The sequence below is a fragment of the Cervus canadensis genome, chromosome 21, assembly GCF_019320065.1.
Source record: "Cervus canadensis isolate Bull #8, Minnesota chromosome 21, ASM1932006v1, whole genome shotgun sequence".
In the NCBI taxonomy this organism is placed as follows: domain Eukaryota; kingdom Metazoa; phylum Chordata; class Mammalia; order Artiodactyla; family Cervidae; genus Cervus; species Cervus canadensis.
In genome coordinates, this window is record NC_057406.1 from 50,561,020 (window position 1) to 50,580,598 (window position 19,579).

Consider the following 19,579-nt stretch of genomic DNA (forward strand, 5'->3'; position numbering starts at 1 on the left):
CAGACAGATAGCAGTTGCTCTAAAGCTTTCTTTGCAAACAGAGGTGACTAATGGAAGCAAAGAGCAATGTCATCTTTCTTGGCTCTGGATGAAAGCGAATGGTTAAGCTCCACCTATTGACCTAAGGTGAAACTTTAAATGAAGTTTAAAGTAACTTCAAACTTTAACCAATTCCTGCCTTGTTAAGAGCAGAGAAAAAAAACAGCAAAGCCAAGAAATAGGAGTGGATGCACCTTGGGCATGTTTATTCGTGGGACAGCAAGGGAGGGCGGGTGGTATAGGAGGCGGGAAGGGGTGTAGAGTGAAAAAAATTTTTAAAGTTTGGAAGGCAGACTCTACGCTGATTGAGTTTCCCCACTTCCATCCCACCACTCCTAACACAACACCACTTCCCAGGGAGAAGCCTCTCACCTTGGAAATAGCCAGAAGACAATGTATGCCGTGTGTACCGTGGGTAAAACAGAGAGCTGGTAGGAAGCTGCTGCATAACGCAGAGCTCAGCTCAGAGCTCTGATGACCGAGAGGGGTGGGAGGGAGGGAGGGGGCCTCAAGAGGAAGGGAATAAACATATACTTCCCGTGGATCCACTTCATTGTACAGCAGAAACAAACACACAGCTAAGCAATTTTGCTCCAGTTTAGAAAAATAAAAACAATGTATGCCCCATGACTCAGCTTTTGTCATTCTGGAGACCTAACTTATGGGAGAACTTTTTACCAAAATTTGTAAGCCGACTACACAAGAGTGGAATGATTAGATGGGCTATAGAGTATAATCATCACTGGAGATCCTGCAACCATTAAAAAAAAACTAACAACAACGTGTGTAAAACAGTGCCAGCAAGCACTCCCACGGTGATGACCTCCATTGATGAGTCTGAGCAAACTCCAGGAGACAGTGAGGACAGGGAAGTCTCGCGTGTCGCAGCCCGTGAGGTCGCAAAGAGTCGGACATGACTTAGCGACTGAACAACTCCAGTGATGGGCCTCAGGGTATTTTTTGTCTCTATTTTCTTTTTGATCACAGTTCAACTTTTCAAAAAACAATCTTTATTACTAAAATTTAACTTCCTCTTTTAAATGACAGACCCTTGGGAAAATACCTATAATGGATATAGGTATGTGATAGATAATTAAAATATGTTTTAAAACTTCTGTCCAATGCAAGGAAAAAAGGCTAGAATGAAAGGCATCATGATGTTATGTCAAGATTATGAGTAACTTCCATTTATTTACCAAAAGTTTCATACTATTACCAATGCAACAAAAATTAAAATATATCTTTTTAATGTGAGTGAAATTTCTGGCTAAGATCACCCAGCTAAATTCTTCAGATGATTTCCTTCCCATTTGAATCAATTAATTTTCTAGCTTAGCATGCAGTTTCCTTAGTGGTGTTTCTCTGGTTTAATAGAGTGGATCCTTAGATACCAATAATTTTGGTTGCTAAGAAATGCTTTAGAAATGAACCTCCAAATCTGAATATGATCATAGTTAAGAAATGAATTTTTATTATTCTTTATTTATTTGGCCATGCCACATCACATGTGGAATCATAGTTCCCCAACAGGGATTGAATCCACACTCCCTGCAGTGGAAGCACAGAGTCTTAACCACCGGACAGCCAGGGAAGTCCCTGAATTTGTATTTTCAAACGAGGGCTCTATGTAAGTTAAAAATTGACCCATGCACACTCACCACATCTTTACAGACATTTTGGCAGAGGCAAGAAAAGTTAGAGCTCAACACTGCAAAGCCAATTTCACAACTTGCCCAGGAGTTAATGTCTGCGTACAAGAAGGCAGAGTAACAACTTGGTGACTCAGGACTCTTGAACAGAGTGTGGGGACCAGAAAAAACCAAAGTGAAACGAATGGTCTATTTTAACAAGGATTGACCAGAAACCCTTTTGTGCTCCCATCCATGGGGAAAATCTTCCTAAAGGGGGATTCGTCACAAGTAGATGAAACACAGAATGGATATGATGAAATGTGAAAAATGGATTCGTGCTTCTGGAACTTTTCTTGAACTCAAGCTCCTTCCTCTCCTCTTCCATTTCATTCCTCAAGGAAAGAAGAATGGTAAAATGAAAAGGGTGGGCTTTGGGACTAATCTGAGTTCAAATTCTGTTCTGTACTCAATACCTTTGGAAACATTAGTTAGCCATTATGAACTTTTATTTTCCATGTTTAATATAAAAATCATAATATTATCTGGCAGCTTAAAGAGTATTAACAAGAGAGAAAGCGTCTAGCACCACTGTGGCTTCAATCACAGTTCCTCAGTAAGAAGTCAGTATAGCCTACCTTTCTCAACCTGGCACAGATACATATTCTCCTGGAAACTGAAACACATTAAGCTGACAAGTCACTTCCCCTTTAATATTTGCTGTACTTTAAGCTCTTCTCAGCTTTTCCCCTGAAAGTATGTTTCCAAAAGGAGAATGAAATGCTGAGCATATTTTCAGATGAGACTAGATTGGAAAAGGGGAGCTTCTTGAATTCTTGGACCTCCTACATGCTGTTGCCTTGGCATAAGCTCAAATGAAGTTATGTCCTGGTCTGTTTCAGAGCTTTCTGAGGTGGGAGGCAATACCAAAGACAGTCACAGATGATGGTCCACATCACTGGTCTCACATAAACAGACAGGAGCCTTTCAAAACTCATTCAATCCAACACCTTCCTGGTGCCAAACACTGCCCTAAGCACTGGGCTCTAAGAGCAGACAAAGCAGGAAAAATCCCTGCCCTCCTGGAGCTTACATTCTGGAAGGAAGACACAGATAATAACTATGATAAATAAATAAAATATACAGTCTTCATATACTGTACATACATACAAAAATAAGCAGGGAAGAGGGACAGACTATTCCAGAGGTTCAAGCGAGGTGCCATTTTAAACAATGGGGTCATGAAATCCTCAAAAAACAAACAGGTGACATGCAAGCCTAGACCTAAAATCAATGAGGAAGCAAGTCATAAGGGAACAGAAAGTGGAAGGGTCCTGCGGTCAGCCATCTCACAATATTACTGAAGACCATCAGTGAGGCAAGTGTTACAGGGGCAGAATGGGCAGGGGGCAATAGGATATGAGGCAGAGAAGTAACCAAGAATAACCTGTTGGCCATTATCTTAACCGTGGTTTTCACTTGGAGTGATGTTAAGAAGCTATGTGTAAAATAGATAAACAACAAGGACCTACTGTAAGCAAAGGGAACTCTATTCAACATTCTGTAATAACCTATAAAGGTAAAGTATCTGAAAAAGCCTTCCCTGATAGCTCAGTTGGTAAAGAATCTGCCTGCAATGCAGGAGACCCCGGTTCGATTCTTGGGTCAGGAAGATCCACTGGAGAAGGGATAGGCTACCCACTCCAATATTCTTGGGCTTCCCTGGTGGCTCAGCTGGTAAAGAATCTGCCTGCAATGTGGGAGACCTGGGTTTGATCCCTGGATTGAGAAGATCCCCTGGAGAAGGGAAAGGCTACCTGCTCCAGTATTCTGGCCTGGAGAATTGCATGGACTGTATAGTCTATGGGGTGGCAAAGAGTCGGACACGACTGAGAGACTTTCACTTTCATCTGAAAAAGAATGAATATATGTATATGTGTAACTTAAACACTTTGCTGTACATCTGAAACTAACACAACATTGTAAATCAACTATACCCCAATAAAATAAGCTATGAGAGGTAGCAGGACAGAGGGAGAGAGAGCTTGTCACTCATGTTTTCAATGAAGCACTCTGGCAGGTATTTTAAGAATAGACTGGGGGCTTCCTGGTGATGCAGTGGTTAGGACTCTGTACTTCCACTGCAGACGGCATAGGTTCGATCCCTGGTTGGAGAACTGAGATCCCACAAACCTTGGGGCACAGCCAAAAAAAAAAAAATAAAGACTGCAATGGGACAAAGGCAGAAACTGTCTGGGGACGGCTACAATTTCTGGGGTGAGAAATAACAGTTACAAAAATAGAGAAGTCTCACAGAGGTACAGGCAGGGCTTCTTGTATATTTTACTGATCTCTTCTTGTGAGAGGTCCAGTAACAGCCCCAGTTGACTGAAAGTCTAAAAATCAAACCCACTGGGCTAAACAGGAAACCAAAAACATTCAGGAAAGCAGGAGCAGCACAATTAAAGTCGAGAGGGAGCTCAAAATTCTCCCCAACTCCACGCTAGAGGCGAGTTCTTGGGCAGGTTCAAGTTAACTTTCAGGATTCACCCCCTGGAAACCATCTTTTAGGATCCCACTCTCGCCTCCCCTGGGAGTGTCTCTGTGGTCAGCTCCTGTCTTCCCTTCCCCTGGTCTTGTCCCTCTTTGTTGGGTTATTTCTTCCCCATCTTCCCCTCCCTGTGGTTGGAACTGTGTCCAATTCAGAGGGAACCCGTTTCCTGGGGAAGAGCTGGGCTGGCAGCTTACTCCAGGCTCTTTTCAAGGCTTTACAGGAAAGAGCTGTCCTGTCCCAGGTTCCCCTTTCTACCCCTTGTTTTTGGCATCGAAGAGATAAAATCTAAATGGCCCAGTGGCCTGTTTCAGTCCAAGCTATCCATGAGCAATCACAACCCACGTGCCATCAATGGACCACGGCACTCCATCTACATTTTCACAACGTGGGACTGAACTTTATGATGAAAGTTTAGAAAGTCAGCTCTGTGCTACTGTTTCTCAAATATGCCTGGTTTTGAACAGGTGAACAGCTGAAAACAGTGCCAGTTTTCCATTTGAGGTTCCTCTATTCAATAACTGGATCATCAAACATACTCAAAATGTTTGAGGCAGCACCATCTGCATGGACACACAACAGAAGCAAGCTAAAGATCCATCAATAAGAAATAAAGTATAGTCACGCAATGGAAAATAGGAAAAAAAATGAATGAGCAAAAATACATGCACAAATCTCAAAAACAATGTCCCCCATCTTCTCCCCAAAAAGAAAACTGCAGACGGACTATTACAATATGATTCCAATCTTATGAAGATTAAAAGCTTAGAGGATAATTTTTTTTAAAAATGAAAAAATTAAAAAAAAAAAAGCTTACAGGATAAACAACAAGGTCCTGTACAGCACAAGGAATTATATATATATATAATATCTTGTGATATACCATAGTGGAAAAGAATATGAAGTCTATATATGTAAAGTATATATGTTCATATACAAATGAATCACTTTACTGTATACCAGAAATTAATACAGCATTGTAAATCAACTTTAGTTTAAAAAAGCAAAACTTGCAAGACCATGCCATATATCCTAATGGATATCTTTATATAACAAAATCTAAAAAGATGCATGGGAATAGTATGTATCAAATTCAGATTAATAGCCACTTCTGAGGAGGGAAGTACATGGGGAAGGGGTACCCAGGGATTTAAATCATTTCTGTAATGATTTACTGCTTAAACAGGAAGTAAGTTACATGGGCATTCTTTATATCATTATCTATATTTTGGGGTTTAAATAAGATGAAAAAGTCACCTGGGTTGTAAGAACTTTCCCCCAGTGAAACGCAATGCTCTTCTTATTTTGATTAAAGATGGAATGCTCCCTGTAAACACGTTACTGCCACAACAGCTCTGGACCAAGGCCAAAAGGATAAAAGGAACCCTCGTGATTCAGTCTTAATGCTGTCCTGCTCACCAGACCCAGGAGTCACAGGCAGGACCTGAAGCCCAAACTTGAGAGCAGTAAACATCTTATTATCTGCCAAACGTCTCTTCTGCAACCCCGCCTCTGTTCCCAGGAACACTGAGGATGGTGGATGGTAAAGGATTCAAGGATTCCGGGACCTGGATAAGTGTTTATTCTCTCCCCTCAAGTCATTTGCTTCTTCATTCTGGAATTTACTGCCCCGTTTTCCTCACTAGTCAGTCCTTTAGGTTTCAGCTTAAACGTTATGTCTGCAAGAAACTTCTTAACCAATTTTTCCCCCAGCCTGGGTTAAGAATGCTCATGGAAGCCTGAGCTTCTCCTCATTCTGTAGGTGCAGAGAGTGACTGCTTCACTCATCCCGGTCTCCTCAGCACCCATGTACGGTCTGATAACCGCTGATACTCACAGAAGGTTAATGGAATGCATGAATGAGACAGTATGAGCTCATACAGTGTCTTGTGAGGGTGGAAGGTGGGTCATCTGGGCAGAGAGGGAGCACAGAAGGTGACCGTGACAGACATAGACCATACTTGTGAACATTTAGACTATAAACACACAGAGAGATTTATTTTCAAATCTACTGTGAAAATGGAGGGTGATCTTGGAAGCAGTTTTTAGCTGAGTGTCTAGCCCTGGGCAGCTTGCTTAGTCTGAACCTGTGTGTCTCCATCAGTTAAATGATGGCAACTGAGCACACTCATCATGTGCTTCAGAGCTCTGCATATGTGCCTGACGGCTTATTCCCGTCCTTAGGGGATTCGAGGTAAAATGATTAGTGGCGTTCTGGCAGAGAAAGGGAGACCTCTTCTCTGCAACTTCCCCCAGGAGCTAGGTTCTAATTTTATAGCCCATTACTAAGCCACTTGCAATAAAGACTCTCAGGAGACTATTTTTCTAAGTAGGCGCAGGACATGAGTGAGTAGAAGCTAAAAATAAAGAGAACTTTGGAAAATGCAGAGAATTGAGAGGTCAGTGTACTGAGGACAGCGGGATTTTTTGGGGTTAGCAGACAGAGGTTTGAGTATGTTCCTAATTGTTTGGCCCCAATTCACGAAACCATCTGCCTCATCACCCCCATCACCACACAGTCAATGCATGTAAACACCATACCTCTGTATCTCCAATGCAAATATCAAGCCTATTACATCCTTTTTTTAAGTTAATGAATCTTTATTTATTTTTGTATTATTAGCATTATTTTTAATTGGAGGATAATTGCTTTATAATGTTGTGTTGGCTTTTGCTATATAATACGAATCAGCTGTCAGTATAGATCTATAGATATATAGATATATCCCCTCCCTCTTGAGCCTCCCTCCCACCGCCGCCCATCCCACCTCTCCAGGTTTGCGCTGCATTCTGATGTTGTTACCGCTGAGGTCTAACAGACCAGGAGCGCACTGGCAGACAGTACCTCCACTTGGTGGGATGAGGACTTTGGTGGTAATCAGCTGCGGAAAAGACAGTCGTGCTCACCAAGGATGGAGGTGTCTGCAAGAGTACTTAGCAAGGGGCTCATCGGTGCAGGTGATTCCGCTATAACATTTCTCCTCCATTGCCAATTTTGGAGAAACTAGAATGGATTTTTCCTTTGTCTTTATTGAGGAAAGGTAAGTTTATTTATACCATAATTTTTGCATTGATTCTGCCCTGCCTTTTTACTAGCTGTTTTGATAGTAATAATGCTTGAGATCAGTGCCTTCCAGTTCTCTTCTACAGTAGAGATGATGCCTTTAAGTGATTTGAAATATACTCCCTGTAATTTCTTGCTTTGTCCTTTTGCCTGTGAAGTAACAAAAAATAAGCAGTGTTCCTCTGTCTGACTCTTTTTGACCTCATGCACTGCAGCCTGCCCCCCAGACTCCCCTGTCCATGGGATTCTCCAGGCAAGAATACTGGAGTGGGTAGCCATTCCCTTCTCCAGGGGATCTTCCCCACCCAGGGATCAAACCCAGGTGTCCCACACTACAAGCAGATTCTTTACCATCTGAATCACCAGGGAAGTCCCATTCTTTTTCTATGATGGCACTTCAAATACTTGAATGAAACTATTGTTTCCTCACCCCATAATTCCTTTTCAAGTCAATTAACCTTAATCTTAATCCTTTAGCTATCTGTCACAGAGCTAAAAATGTAAGCCTCTGATGCTCCATGACTCTCCAAAAATGATACTGCATAGAAATAATGACAGCAAACATTTATTGAGCTCTTACTATGTGACAGATACTATCATTAAGTACTTTGCCTGTGTTAATTCATTTAATTTTCACAACAGCCCTACAAAAAAATCTTATTACCTTCAGTTTAAACATGAGGAAACTAAGTCACCAAGAGGATAAATAACTTTCCTAAGGTCACCCAGTTCACAGGTGGCACAACTGGATTTTCAACCCAAACAATTTGGTTCCAGACAGCATAGTCTTAATCCTAATGCTGTTCTACTCCTCAGGGTCCCAAATCTCACTCATAACTGAGAGTCTGGAGCTCCCAACTCTATAATAACATAAGTTCAGTGGGATACTAGTGCCTGCAAAATGGTAATATGTCTTTCTTGAACAAGGTTCCATGGTCAAAAACATTTGGGAAACGCTGAGTAAGGTAACACTGAATAAGCTTCCACGCTGCAGGGCTTTCCAAAGTCTTTAATATTTTCACAAGCATGAGGGGTCTCCAAAATCTAGATGCATAATTTTTCAACCCTATTAACCTTTGGAACTCTCATCTAATAAAACACCTAATAACATGTGGCATTTGATAGAATATTGCTTAGGAAACACTGCCCTAAAGTGTAGTTTAGATTCATCCTTATTCTTTTTCCTTTCTTTTTTTTCTGGCAGAAAATGATTTCATTTTATATGATCCAGAAGTTTAGCATCATCTACACAACATAAATGGCTTCCCCATGGGGTCAGCAATAAAGAATCTGCCTGCAATTCAGGAGATGCAAGAGACACAGGTTTGATCCCTGGGTGGGGAAGATCCCCTGGAGAAGGGCACGGCAACCGACACTCCAGTATTCTTGCCTGGAGAATCCCACAGACAGAGGAGTCTGGTGTACTACAGTCCATGAGGTCACACAGAGTCGGATACGACTTAGCGACTAAGCATATATGCACACAATTTAAAGTTTTGTATCTAACACTTACTTCTCCATCTCATTGAGGGTATCATGAGAGACGTGAAGTGCACAAATACACTGTGGCCACCACAACCCCTGGTTCTACTAAGCTGTGCTTACTGTATTGATTACTCGATCAGTCGTGTCTGGCTCTTTGCCACCCTATGCTATTCTACTTTTTTGTAAATGGTCCTGCCTTGACTCTTGGTCATTGCAATTTGCTATAAATGCTCACAATACATACTAAGCCATTTATTCTAAATTTTTTTTTTTTACTTTTTTAGGAAAAAAACTTAAATCAAGGCTCCTGAATATCTCTAGGCGTCTAACCTTTTTTTGCTCTTCACACAGTCTCAAAGATTTCTCATGGGGCTCATAGATAACAGGTGGAAGCAGTAAAGGAACAGACATCATGTAAGAATCTTCTGTGGACTCAGAGCCATACCATGCATTTTATGTAGCACATAAAATCTCCCCGACCGAGGTAGGTGTGCATCATTAGTTCCAGTTTACAGATGAGTAAGCAAAGGCACACATTAAACAACGGGTCATGGCCAATGAACTTTGGCATTCAACCATCCCACGTGCAGTCCATGTTTCTTGGGTACATTTCATCCTGGTAAATAGTTACTTGTGGCTTACTTATTAGGTTGAAAACATCCTGTTAATTTACTATTATTTAATTTATTAACCTTAAGGTCTGACTCTCGCGAGGAAAATGCTTATGAACCGTGTAATACAGAGGCAAAAATGTGACATTCCTGTATTTTACAGATATATTCTTTCTCAGAATCAGCTTGCCACGCAGAAACCTCTCTGTCTCTCTTTTCTACACTCATTTCTTGCTCTCACTCATATAGATATTTTTCTTCCTCACTTTGGATAGCCAGGTTTAATTTCTTTAAAACAGACTTTATTTTTTAGGTCAACTTTAGATTTACAGAAAAAGTAAGAAGCTAGTAGGGAGAATTCCCATATATTCTGCAGCCAATTTCCCCAAATATTAGTGTCATGTATAAGTACAGAACATGTGTTATAATTAATGAACTGATGTTGATATACTATCACAAACTAAAGCCCATACTTTATTTGAATTTCTTTAGTTTGAGTCTCATGTCCTCTTTCTGCTCTACAATCCCACTCAGGACACTACATTATAATTAGTTGTCATATACCTTGAGGCTCCTTTGGACTGGGACAACTTCCCAGACACTTCTAGTTGCTGATGACCTTGACAGCTTTGAAGAGTACTAGTCAAGTATTCTGTACACTGTTCCTTAACTGGAATTTGTCTGATGTTTTCCTCATGGTTAGCCTGGGGTTATGGGTTTAGGGAAAGAAGATCACAGAGGTGAAGGGCCATTTCATCAAGTCACTCTGTATGGCCCACACCAAAGGAGTGGAGAGTTATGTTCTTTTCCTTCTTTGACTTCAGAGTGTCTGTTTAAATTATTTGGCATTCTTCTGCCCAGGAGATCTGTCTCTTCACCTATTTATGTATTCAGTCACCAGGTAGAATGTAACTAAAGTACTAGGGGGTAAAAAATTATTTGGTTCAAAAATATTTCTTCTTACAATCCAGGGCAAAAGCTTTTTTGAACGTCTATTTTCCTTTGCTCATATTTAAATATAATCTCATTCTTCATTTATGATTTGATGCTGGAGGATAATCATTTTGCAATGTTGCATTAGTTTCTCCTGTTCAACAAAGTGAATCAGCTGTAACTGCACGCACATCCCTTTCCTCCTAAGCCTCCTTCCCACCAACCTCCCCCAGCGCATCCCACCCCTCTGGGTCAGCGTTACACAGCCGCTTCCCACGAGATGTCCATTTCACACACGGTAGTGTGCCCATGTGAGCACTACTCTCTCAATTCATCCCACTCTGAGCCTGCAGAGGATATAAAGATGACTCACACAAGGCTCCCTGCCAGGTCAATCAGAAATGTATGCATTTCACAAGGTAAATAAGTGCTGGGAAAGTGTGAGTCTGTGGTCCAAAGTTAGTGTTAGTTAGTAGTTAGTCTAACTAGTTAGTGTTAGTCTAACTAACTAACTAGTTAGTGTTAGTCTGTAGTCCAAAGTCTGTAGTCTCTCAGTGTTTGGGGACACTGAGAGAATAGTACAGTCGTCCTTCTGTATCCATGGAGGACTGATTCCAGGACCCCATGGGTACCAAAACCCCTGGGTGCTCAAGACCCTTATATAAAATGGCAGTGCTAGGATAATGAATACAGTCAGGCCTCCCTAGCAGTGAGCTGCACATCTGTGGATTCAGTCAATCCCAGACAGAAATTTTGGTTGACTCTGAAGGAGTAAATATGAAGGCCAACTGTAATTAATTCAGGCAAAGTTTGATACAGGAAGAGGGAGTCCAATGTTGACTTCCTGGGTGTGCAACCATGATTCTGAATGATCCTAATTATGAAATGGAGAAAGCTTAGCTCACAGACAATGAAAGACTTATCTAAGATCACACAGTTGGGTAATGTAAAAGCCTAAGCTGAAAATCAAGTCTTCCAGTTCCAGACCCTATGTTCTTTTCACTGCATCCAACCAGAAGATAACACAGAAGTCTGCTGTGCCATGGCTTAAAGCTGAAATGAACAGAGCACTTACCTCAAATAGACGTAAAACTTTGGCCAGCGCACCAACTTCTTCTTTGAGTGAGAAGATCAGTGATACAGCATTTTGATCGGAGTTGCCTTCAATATAGCTCGTTTCCTATAGGAGTAAATGCATTTAAGTAAAATGTTTTTTTCACAGCTCAGCAATTCAGTCCTGTGAAACCTCCAAGGAAGAAGCCAGCATGAACTTTCTCTTCTAGTTAAGCCTTGGAATACAATGAGCTACATACATTCTATATAGAAGTACATGTGCAAGGGAAAATAAGTAAATCAAGAAAAGTAAAACACTAAATGATGCTCATAGATCATATTTCAGTTTTAGAAAACTCTAATTTTTCACTGGGGCTTCCCTGGTGGCTCAGATGGTAAACAATCTGCCTGCAATGTAGGAGATCCAGGTTCAACCCCTAGGTTGAGAAGAGTCCCCTGGAGAAGGGAATGACTACCCACTCCAGTATTCTTGCCTGGAGAATTCCATGGACAGAGAAGCCTGGCCAGTTACAGTCCATGGGGTCACAGAGTCAGACATGACTGAGTAATTAACACACATACAATTATTCACTGATGTCACCAGTCACTCTAAAGAATGCCTTTCAGTGACACTTACCAAGTGCGAGGTACAATCAGGGCTCTGAGAGAAACAAATGAACAAGAAGATGCCCCATTCATCAGCAGCTCACATTTTTACTTAACAGACACATACACAACAAGCAAGGTAAGTAGAAAAAGATCTTAAAGGTGGTTCAGTAATTGTCCCAGGAAAACACTGAGAAACAGAGAGTAGAAAATACTAAAATTAGAACACACACAGGCTTTTAGCTCCAAAGACATGGGTTGGAATCCTCTCTCTTCCACTGACCAACCAGAGCACTCTGGGACCAACAGCTTAACCTTCTTAATTTCCTCATTTGTGAAATCAGGCTAATGTATAATCATACCAAGCCCTATAAAAACAGTATTCAGATGATGAAAGTAAGACAGAGAGAAAATATTTTAAATATAATATTAAGAAAAGCATACAAAATGATGGAAATACTAAAAATACCCAGAAAAGATTTCTTGGCCGACAGTAAAGATCTCGCAGGAGTATTAACTTGCTCCCAGATGCTGGGATCTGAGATACCAATTGTTGCAAAAGAGTCACAGAATACATAAGAGCACACAAATAACCTACTGAAAGATGGATGTCTTAAAACAGCAAAGAATGTCAAGGATCTGACTCTTTCTCCAGCCACGTGACAGCAAATTAAGGTGGGACTAGGGTTGCCATTCCACAAAGGGTTGGCCAAAGTCTTAAAATTTTAAAGATAAGGATTAAATTAGGTTTTACAATAATACACAAAGTTCCATGTGTGCCTTCAAATAAACATCACGTATCTAAAACTGGGAACAAAAACTCCATGCAGAACAATTACTCTCTTGTAAGCAACTTAATGAAATTAGCGGAATGGATGTTGCATTATCTCAGTGAAAAGGCTGTCCTGGGCAGGCTCTTGGTGACTTGGCATCTTAAGCGCTGTGTGGCCACTGATGACCCTTAGGATGAAATTCTTTTAATTCAGAGAATTCAGATTTTCCCAGAACCTCACCTGAAACAGTGTGGGGGAAGAACCAGAATTATCAGTAAGTGTGATTAGAGGAAGCCTTGATGAAGAGCAAGACTGAACTGTTATATATCTTTGTATGGACCACAGTACTATCTTTCTTAAAAAAATTTTTTTTGGATCTACCATATATTAAAAGCCCCTATAAAGTCGTGTCTGACTCTTTGTGACCCCATGGACTGTAGCACACCAGGCTCCTCTGTCCATGGGATTCTCCAGGCAAGAATACTGGAGTGGGTTGCCATGCCCTTCTCCAGGGGATCTTCCCAACCCAGAGATTCAACCCATGTCTCATGTCTCCTGCACCGCAGGAGGTTCTTTACCACTAGTACCACTTGGTTAGTATACTGTCCTAAGCATTATAATAAGCACTTGATTTGGATCATCTCATTTAATTTTGATAACTGTCTAGAAAGTAGGTTTTCTCCGAGTGCCGTTTTTATTGATGACAAGAGGAAGGCTTAGAAAAGTGACATAACTCATCCAGAGCTGCAAGGTTCGCAGTGGAGCCCATGTCACTGTATGCCAGCACTCTGTCCCTGAATCACAACTTCCTATGGGCTCTACTTTCTGCCTCCAACCCTGCCAGAGACACACAAACCAGTCTCTGATGTCAGTCTTCCTCCTAGGAGAGAACACTAAGCCCTCAGTTCTTCCCAGTTTCCTTGAAAGGACAAGAAATTTCTATTTCTAGTTCACTTGGCAACATTTTCCTTTCTGTTGGCCTCCAGGAAACAGAACATTTCAACAGATGTCACCTATGACTAGTGCGATTCAGATGTGAATGTATGAAACTCTGTCAGCCACCACCTTCCCACTTCCCCCCAGTCCAGTCTGACCTTCTCCAGAAACGGCTCTCAGGGTCAGGCCTTTCTTTGGTTCCCACTGACAACAGTCCAGCCCTTAGTGACTGGCAGTGATTGGATGCTCCTAGCAGAATTTAGGGCTTCCCTGAAGGCTCAGACAGTAAAGAATCTGCCTGCAATGTGGGAGACCAAGGTTCGATGCCTCAGTTGGGAAGATCCCCTAAAGGAAGGCATGGCAACCCACTCCAGTATTCTTGTCTGGAGAATCCCCATGAACAGAGGAGCCAGGTGGGCTATAGTTCATGGGGTCGCAAGGAGTAAGACATGACTTGGCAACTGAACAACAACATAGCCAACAGTATACAATACCTCTTTTGAATTTTCAAAAATCTCCTTGGTGCCTCATCTCCTGAGATTCACCCTCAGGAAACTCCTCTCCAGAAAACTGACTTCCTCCTTGCTCTTTCAACACCTCACTACAGGAAACGCACTGCATCCCACCCTCTTCCCCTTTCAAATCCATTGCCCTTCCTCAGAAGCCCCACGGGTAGTATTTCTCTCAGAAAACTCCTATACTCCTCATCCAAGGTGAATAACCCCTCCTCAGTCTAGGTATTCCTTTTGTCTCCTGATGCCCTCATGGGACTTGAGAATAACTGAGTCACAGAGACAGGCTTGTCCAAATCTCATTTTGGGGAAACTATGGGCCAAAGAACGTGACTCAGCTGAGAGCACACAGGAAATGCATGGCAGTTAAGAGCTCAGGCTCCTGCTGTGGGAACAGCACGGAGGTTCCGCACAAAACTAAACACAGAATCACCATATGATCCAGCACTCCCACTCCTAGACATACATCTGGACAAAACTATATTTCAAAAAAACACATGCACCCCAATATTCATCGCAGCACTATTCACAATAGCTAAGACCTGGAAACAACCGATAGGTCCATCTGACAGATGAATGGATAAAGATGTAGTACATATATATACCAGAATATATACATATTGCAATATATATATATTGCCGGGAGAAATATCAATAACCCCAAATATGCAGATGACACCACCCTTATTATTTTGAAATGAGGAAACAGACTCAGCAAGATTAAGTGGCTTGTCCAAGGACATTCAGCTAATGAGTGGCAGAGCCTGTAAGTGAACCCAGGTCCAATTACTTCAAAATCCTTAATCTAAATCCCAGTGACCCAACTGGAACAATAGCTCCCCTCTTCAAAGCTTGAGGGACCTGAACTGAAAGGAAGCTCATGGAATTTTGTGAAATGATGTTTCTTGGATGGATTCTGATTCCAATACTGTTCTGCGGACCAGCATGGGATCTTGGGCAAACCTTATCCAGAATGTGTTTAAACTGGCTCATAATCTGTAATTATTTGCTTCAAATAGATATCTGAGTTGACTTAAAAACACATGTACACTCAGGATGCATAAAGGTACAGAAAATTAGTTTAAAAACTAGAAAAGGGGAAAGAAAGCAGGGAGAAAAAAATCTTTACTAGCAACCAAGAAGAAAAGAATTTTGATCACTGAGAATTGCACAACTAACCTCATCTCACATGCTAAACAAGTAATACTCAAAATTCTCCAAGCAGGGCTTCAACAGTACGTGAACCATGAACTTCCAGATGTTCAAGTTGGATTTACAAAAGGCAGAGGAACCAGAGATCAAATTGCCAACATCTGTTGGATCATCAAAAAAGCAAGAGAATTTCAGAAAAAAATCTACTCCTGCTTTATTGACTATGCCAAAGCCTTTGACTGAGTGGATCACAACAAACTGTGGAAAATTCTTCAAGAGATGGGAATACCAGACCACCTGACCTGCCTCCTGAGAAATCTGTTTGCAGGTCAGGAAGCAACAGTTAGAACTGGACATGGAACAACAGACTGGTTCCAAATCGGGAAAGGAGTATGTCAAGGCTGTATACTGTCACCCTGCTTATTTAACTTATATGCAGAGTACATCATGAGAAATGCTAGGCTAGATGAAGCACAAGCTGGAATCAAGATTGCTGGGGGAAATAGCAATAACCTCAGATATGTAGATGACACCACCCTTATGGCAGAAAGTGAAAAAGAACTAAAGAGCCTCTTAATGAAAGTGAAAGAGGGGAGTGAAAAAGTTGGGTTAAAGCTCAACATTCAGAAAACTAAGATCATGGCATCTGGTCCCATCACTTCATGGCAAATAGATCGGGAAACAGTGGGAACAGTGGCTGACTTTATTTTTTTGGGCTCCAAATTCACTACAGATGGTGACTGCAGCCTTGAAATTAAAAGACACTTGCTCCTTGGAAGAAAAGCTATGACCAACCTAGACAGCATATTAAAAAGCAGAGACATTACTTTGTCAACAAAGGTCCATCTAGCCAAAGCTATGGTTTTTCCAGTAGTCATGTATGGATGTGAGAGTTGAACTATAAAGAAAGCTGAGTGCTGAAGAACTGATGCTTTTGAACTGTGGTGTTGGAGAAGACTCTTAAGAGTCCATTGGACTACAAGGAGATCCAACCAGTCCATCCTAAAGGAAATCAGTCCTGAATATTCACTGGAAGGACTGATGCTGAAGCTGAAACTCCAATCTTTTGGCCACCTGATGCGAAGAACTGACCCTGATGCTGGGAAAGATTGAAGGCAGGAGGAGAAGGGGACAACAGAGGATGAAATGGTTGGATGGCATCACCAACTCGATGGACATGAATTTGAGTAGGCTCTAGGAGTTGGTGATGGACAGGGAAGCCTGGCATGCAACAGTCCACGGTAGCACGTGTCAAAGAGTTAGACAAGACTGAGTGATTGAACTGAACTGAGAAATACACTTAACAACAGAAATAAGTTCCCTTTGCTTTAGTCTAACAAATACATTCTATTGTTAATATATTTGGAAAAAGAGCAGTTTTCATAACTACAAGCAATTAATCTACAGTGAAGATATTCCAGGGGCACTCACTGCCGACCTTAGTGCTTTGGGGGGTCATGGGCAGAGGTCTGTTTTCACATGTGTGATTATACTAACACACATCTACAATGTAAGACACCCAGAAACAAGAGCAGACATCCTGCTGTGGATACACCAAGCCTGTATATTGCAGAATTTATCTACAGGAGGAAGCAGTGTGGTTGGAGGAGTGCACAGGGTGTTGGAGTCAGACCTGGGTTTAAACACTGACTCTGTACCATTTACAGCTATGATTTCTGATTCCTTCATCTTTTAATCCATTGCCCCATTCTATTTTTCTTCACAGCACTTATCCTCCACATGAAATTATATGTTCATTTGGTTAAATGTTATAGACTTGTCTCCTCCACAAGAATTTAAGTTTCACCAGGGCAGACTTTATACCAGCTAGCTGTGCCTAGCTCAGAGTAGGTGCTCAATAAGTCTTTGCAGGATTGTTGTGCTTGCATGTGTAGCTCAGCCTTCTATCTGGACTACACCTGAGGCGTTCTGTTTATCTGGATTAGAGCTCAAGAAGGTAATAAATGTGTCTTTTTGTAGATTGTCAGAGCTGGAGTCCTAGAGACTCAAAGGTGTTAGTAGCTCAGTCCTGTTCAACTCTCTGTGACCCGATGGACTGTAACCCACCAGGCTCCTCTGCCCACAGAATTCTCCAGGCAAGAATACTGGAATGGGTAGCCATTCCCTTCTCCAGGGGATCTTCCTGACCCTGGGATCAAACCTGGGTCTCCCACATGGCAGGCAGATTCTTTACCATCTGAGTCACCAGGGAAGCCCTCCTAGAGACTATTCTTTATCCATCTCCCCCACCCCCCCCCCATTTTACAGATCCCAAACTGAGCCTCTTCACCCAGTTAGGGGACTTCTTGATGACACACAGCATTAGCAAACTAAACACAGAGTCCACATCATCTGATCCCGGGTCCATCACCTTTCCACTGAGAAGCTCCACCAGCCACTGGGCTTGACTCAGTGTATGTTCCTCCTGCCAGTATTCTGACACATTTTGTTGAACAAACAAATCATTTCTGGCAAGACACCCCTGGCACTTCTCCCACACTCCGGAAAGCGTGCTAAGAGCTTTAAAGATACTATTTCACTTGATTCTCATACTAACTCTAGGATATAGGTATTTTTATTCCAACCTTTCAAATGAATAGACCTGAGGCTCTGCAAAGTTAAATGGCTTGCTTTCAACACACAGGTGTTACAGGGCACTCTCTAAACCCTCCTCTTTACATGCCCCTCCCCCCCCCACCCCGGTCATCGATAGTGACCATTTGTGGTTCTTAGGCTTCTAAGTGCTCTGTAAATGAAGTTTTCGGATCCCATGGCTCCCTAACCAGATTGCTGCCTGTAACCTCCCACCATGCTTGTGGGGATCCCATGGCCAGCAGCACAGAAGCTAAACAATGGCACAGCTGGGGTCTGTTCTGGGATCTGAAACCCATGGCGTCCCTCTTCAACATGAAGTTCTGTCTCCCAAGTCCTACATACCATTTCCAAAGGAAGTCTTTCTCTTGGGATTAAAAAAAAAAAAAAAAGTCCACTTTTCTGCACTCTCTAGTTATACTAAAACATCAACCATCCTCTGTCCTCCAGCCCCCCTGGTCTTTAAATCATTCTTAATAATCCTACAGATGACAAATCCCCATAGACCCACCTTATCTCCCAGGGCTGGGCTTTAAGTCTGAACCCTAAATTCTGGGAATGTGGCCAGTCAATTAAAGAACTCTGCAGTTGTTCACCTCATGGGACAGCCAACACTTTCTAGAGAAAAGAATGCACCCTGGTCATTATTCCTGCCACATTTAAGGTTCTCTTACATTCCAAGTTCAAGGCTAACTCTTGAGTATTTTCCTCTGTGTTTAATTTTCTCCTTCCCCAGGTGGGAGTAAGTCTGGGACCTCTTCATGACCCATTTTCTCCCAAAGGTGAAAAAAAGGATACAATTTCTTACAATTTTGCCATTTTGATTCCTGGCTGAGAACACTTGTAAAACATCACAGAAGGGCAAATCCAGATGGACCCCAACTCCCATTCCAGATTGTTAAGGACCAATGTACAGAAGAAAAAGAAGGCGACAGAGACTTGTGTAAAGACACACAGCGAGTCCATCCGTGGCAGCTCTGAAAGCCGACCCCCAACTCCTGGAGCTCATTCCCTGAAAGTCACCCAAGAGAGATGTCCTCTCCTTGGGAAACGTGGTGAGCACATGTGTTATCTGTCAACTTCCTAAACGTTTCCATCCTCTTCAAATGAACTCTCAATGTCCTGGTGAGCTGATGGGAGTTGGAAACACCAACACTGCTCAGACCTCTTTCCACGGCGGGGGGGTGGGGGGCAAACTCTCCTCCCTGTGCAGCTAAGCCCCCCCAGGCTCACCTGTCCAAAGTCGCTGAGTTTCCTGCCCAAGGCTCCGGTCTCCAGGACCAGAGCTGACATGCTGGCTCGTAGCGCGGGCCTTCTCTACAGTTACCGGCCGTCAGCCGCAGGGAGATTCGCAAACAGCGGAAACAGCACGTAGAGCTGAGGTTTTAAACCTGGCTTTAGGGAGGAGCGCCTCCAAGAAGCCTCCTGCCGCGCACCCGCCGCAGGAACGCCCCCCGATGGGCGTTGTCCTGACGCTGCAGGGCTCTGGGTCGGGACCTGGACTACCCAGACCGGAGGGCAGGCGGAGCGGCCGGGGAGGGTGTGGCGGCTGCCCAGAGGCCGAACTTGGCTGCCCTCCTGGCATGTTGGAAGGCCAGCGAGGGAGGGCAGGACCACCTGTGCCCTGGCGATTAGACAGGTTGG

The 19,579-nt window shown here is 42.6% G+C and overlaps 1 protein-coding gene across 1 annotated transcript in view; it reads right to left on the minus strand.

Annotated features, from left to right (window-relative positions):
• Positions 1-19,341, minus strand: part of PAH (phenylalanine hydroxylase) — a 79,123-nt gene extending 59,782 nt beyond the window's left edge. The window contains exons 1-2 of the mRNA XM_043441224.1: positions 19,169-19,341; positions 11,387-11,491 (exon numbers count right to left, since the gene is read on the minus strand). Of these exons, the coding sequence (XP_043297159.1) occupies positions 11,387-11,491; positions 19,169-19,228 (165 nt within the window). The 5' untranslated portion in view covers positions 19,229-19,341. The remainder of the gene's footprint in view (positions 1-11,386; positions 11,492-19,168) is intronic.
• Positions 19,342-19,579: the final 238 nt, after the last annotated feature.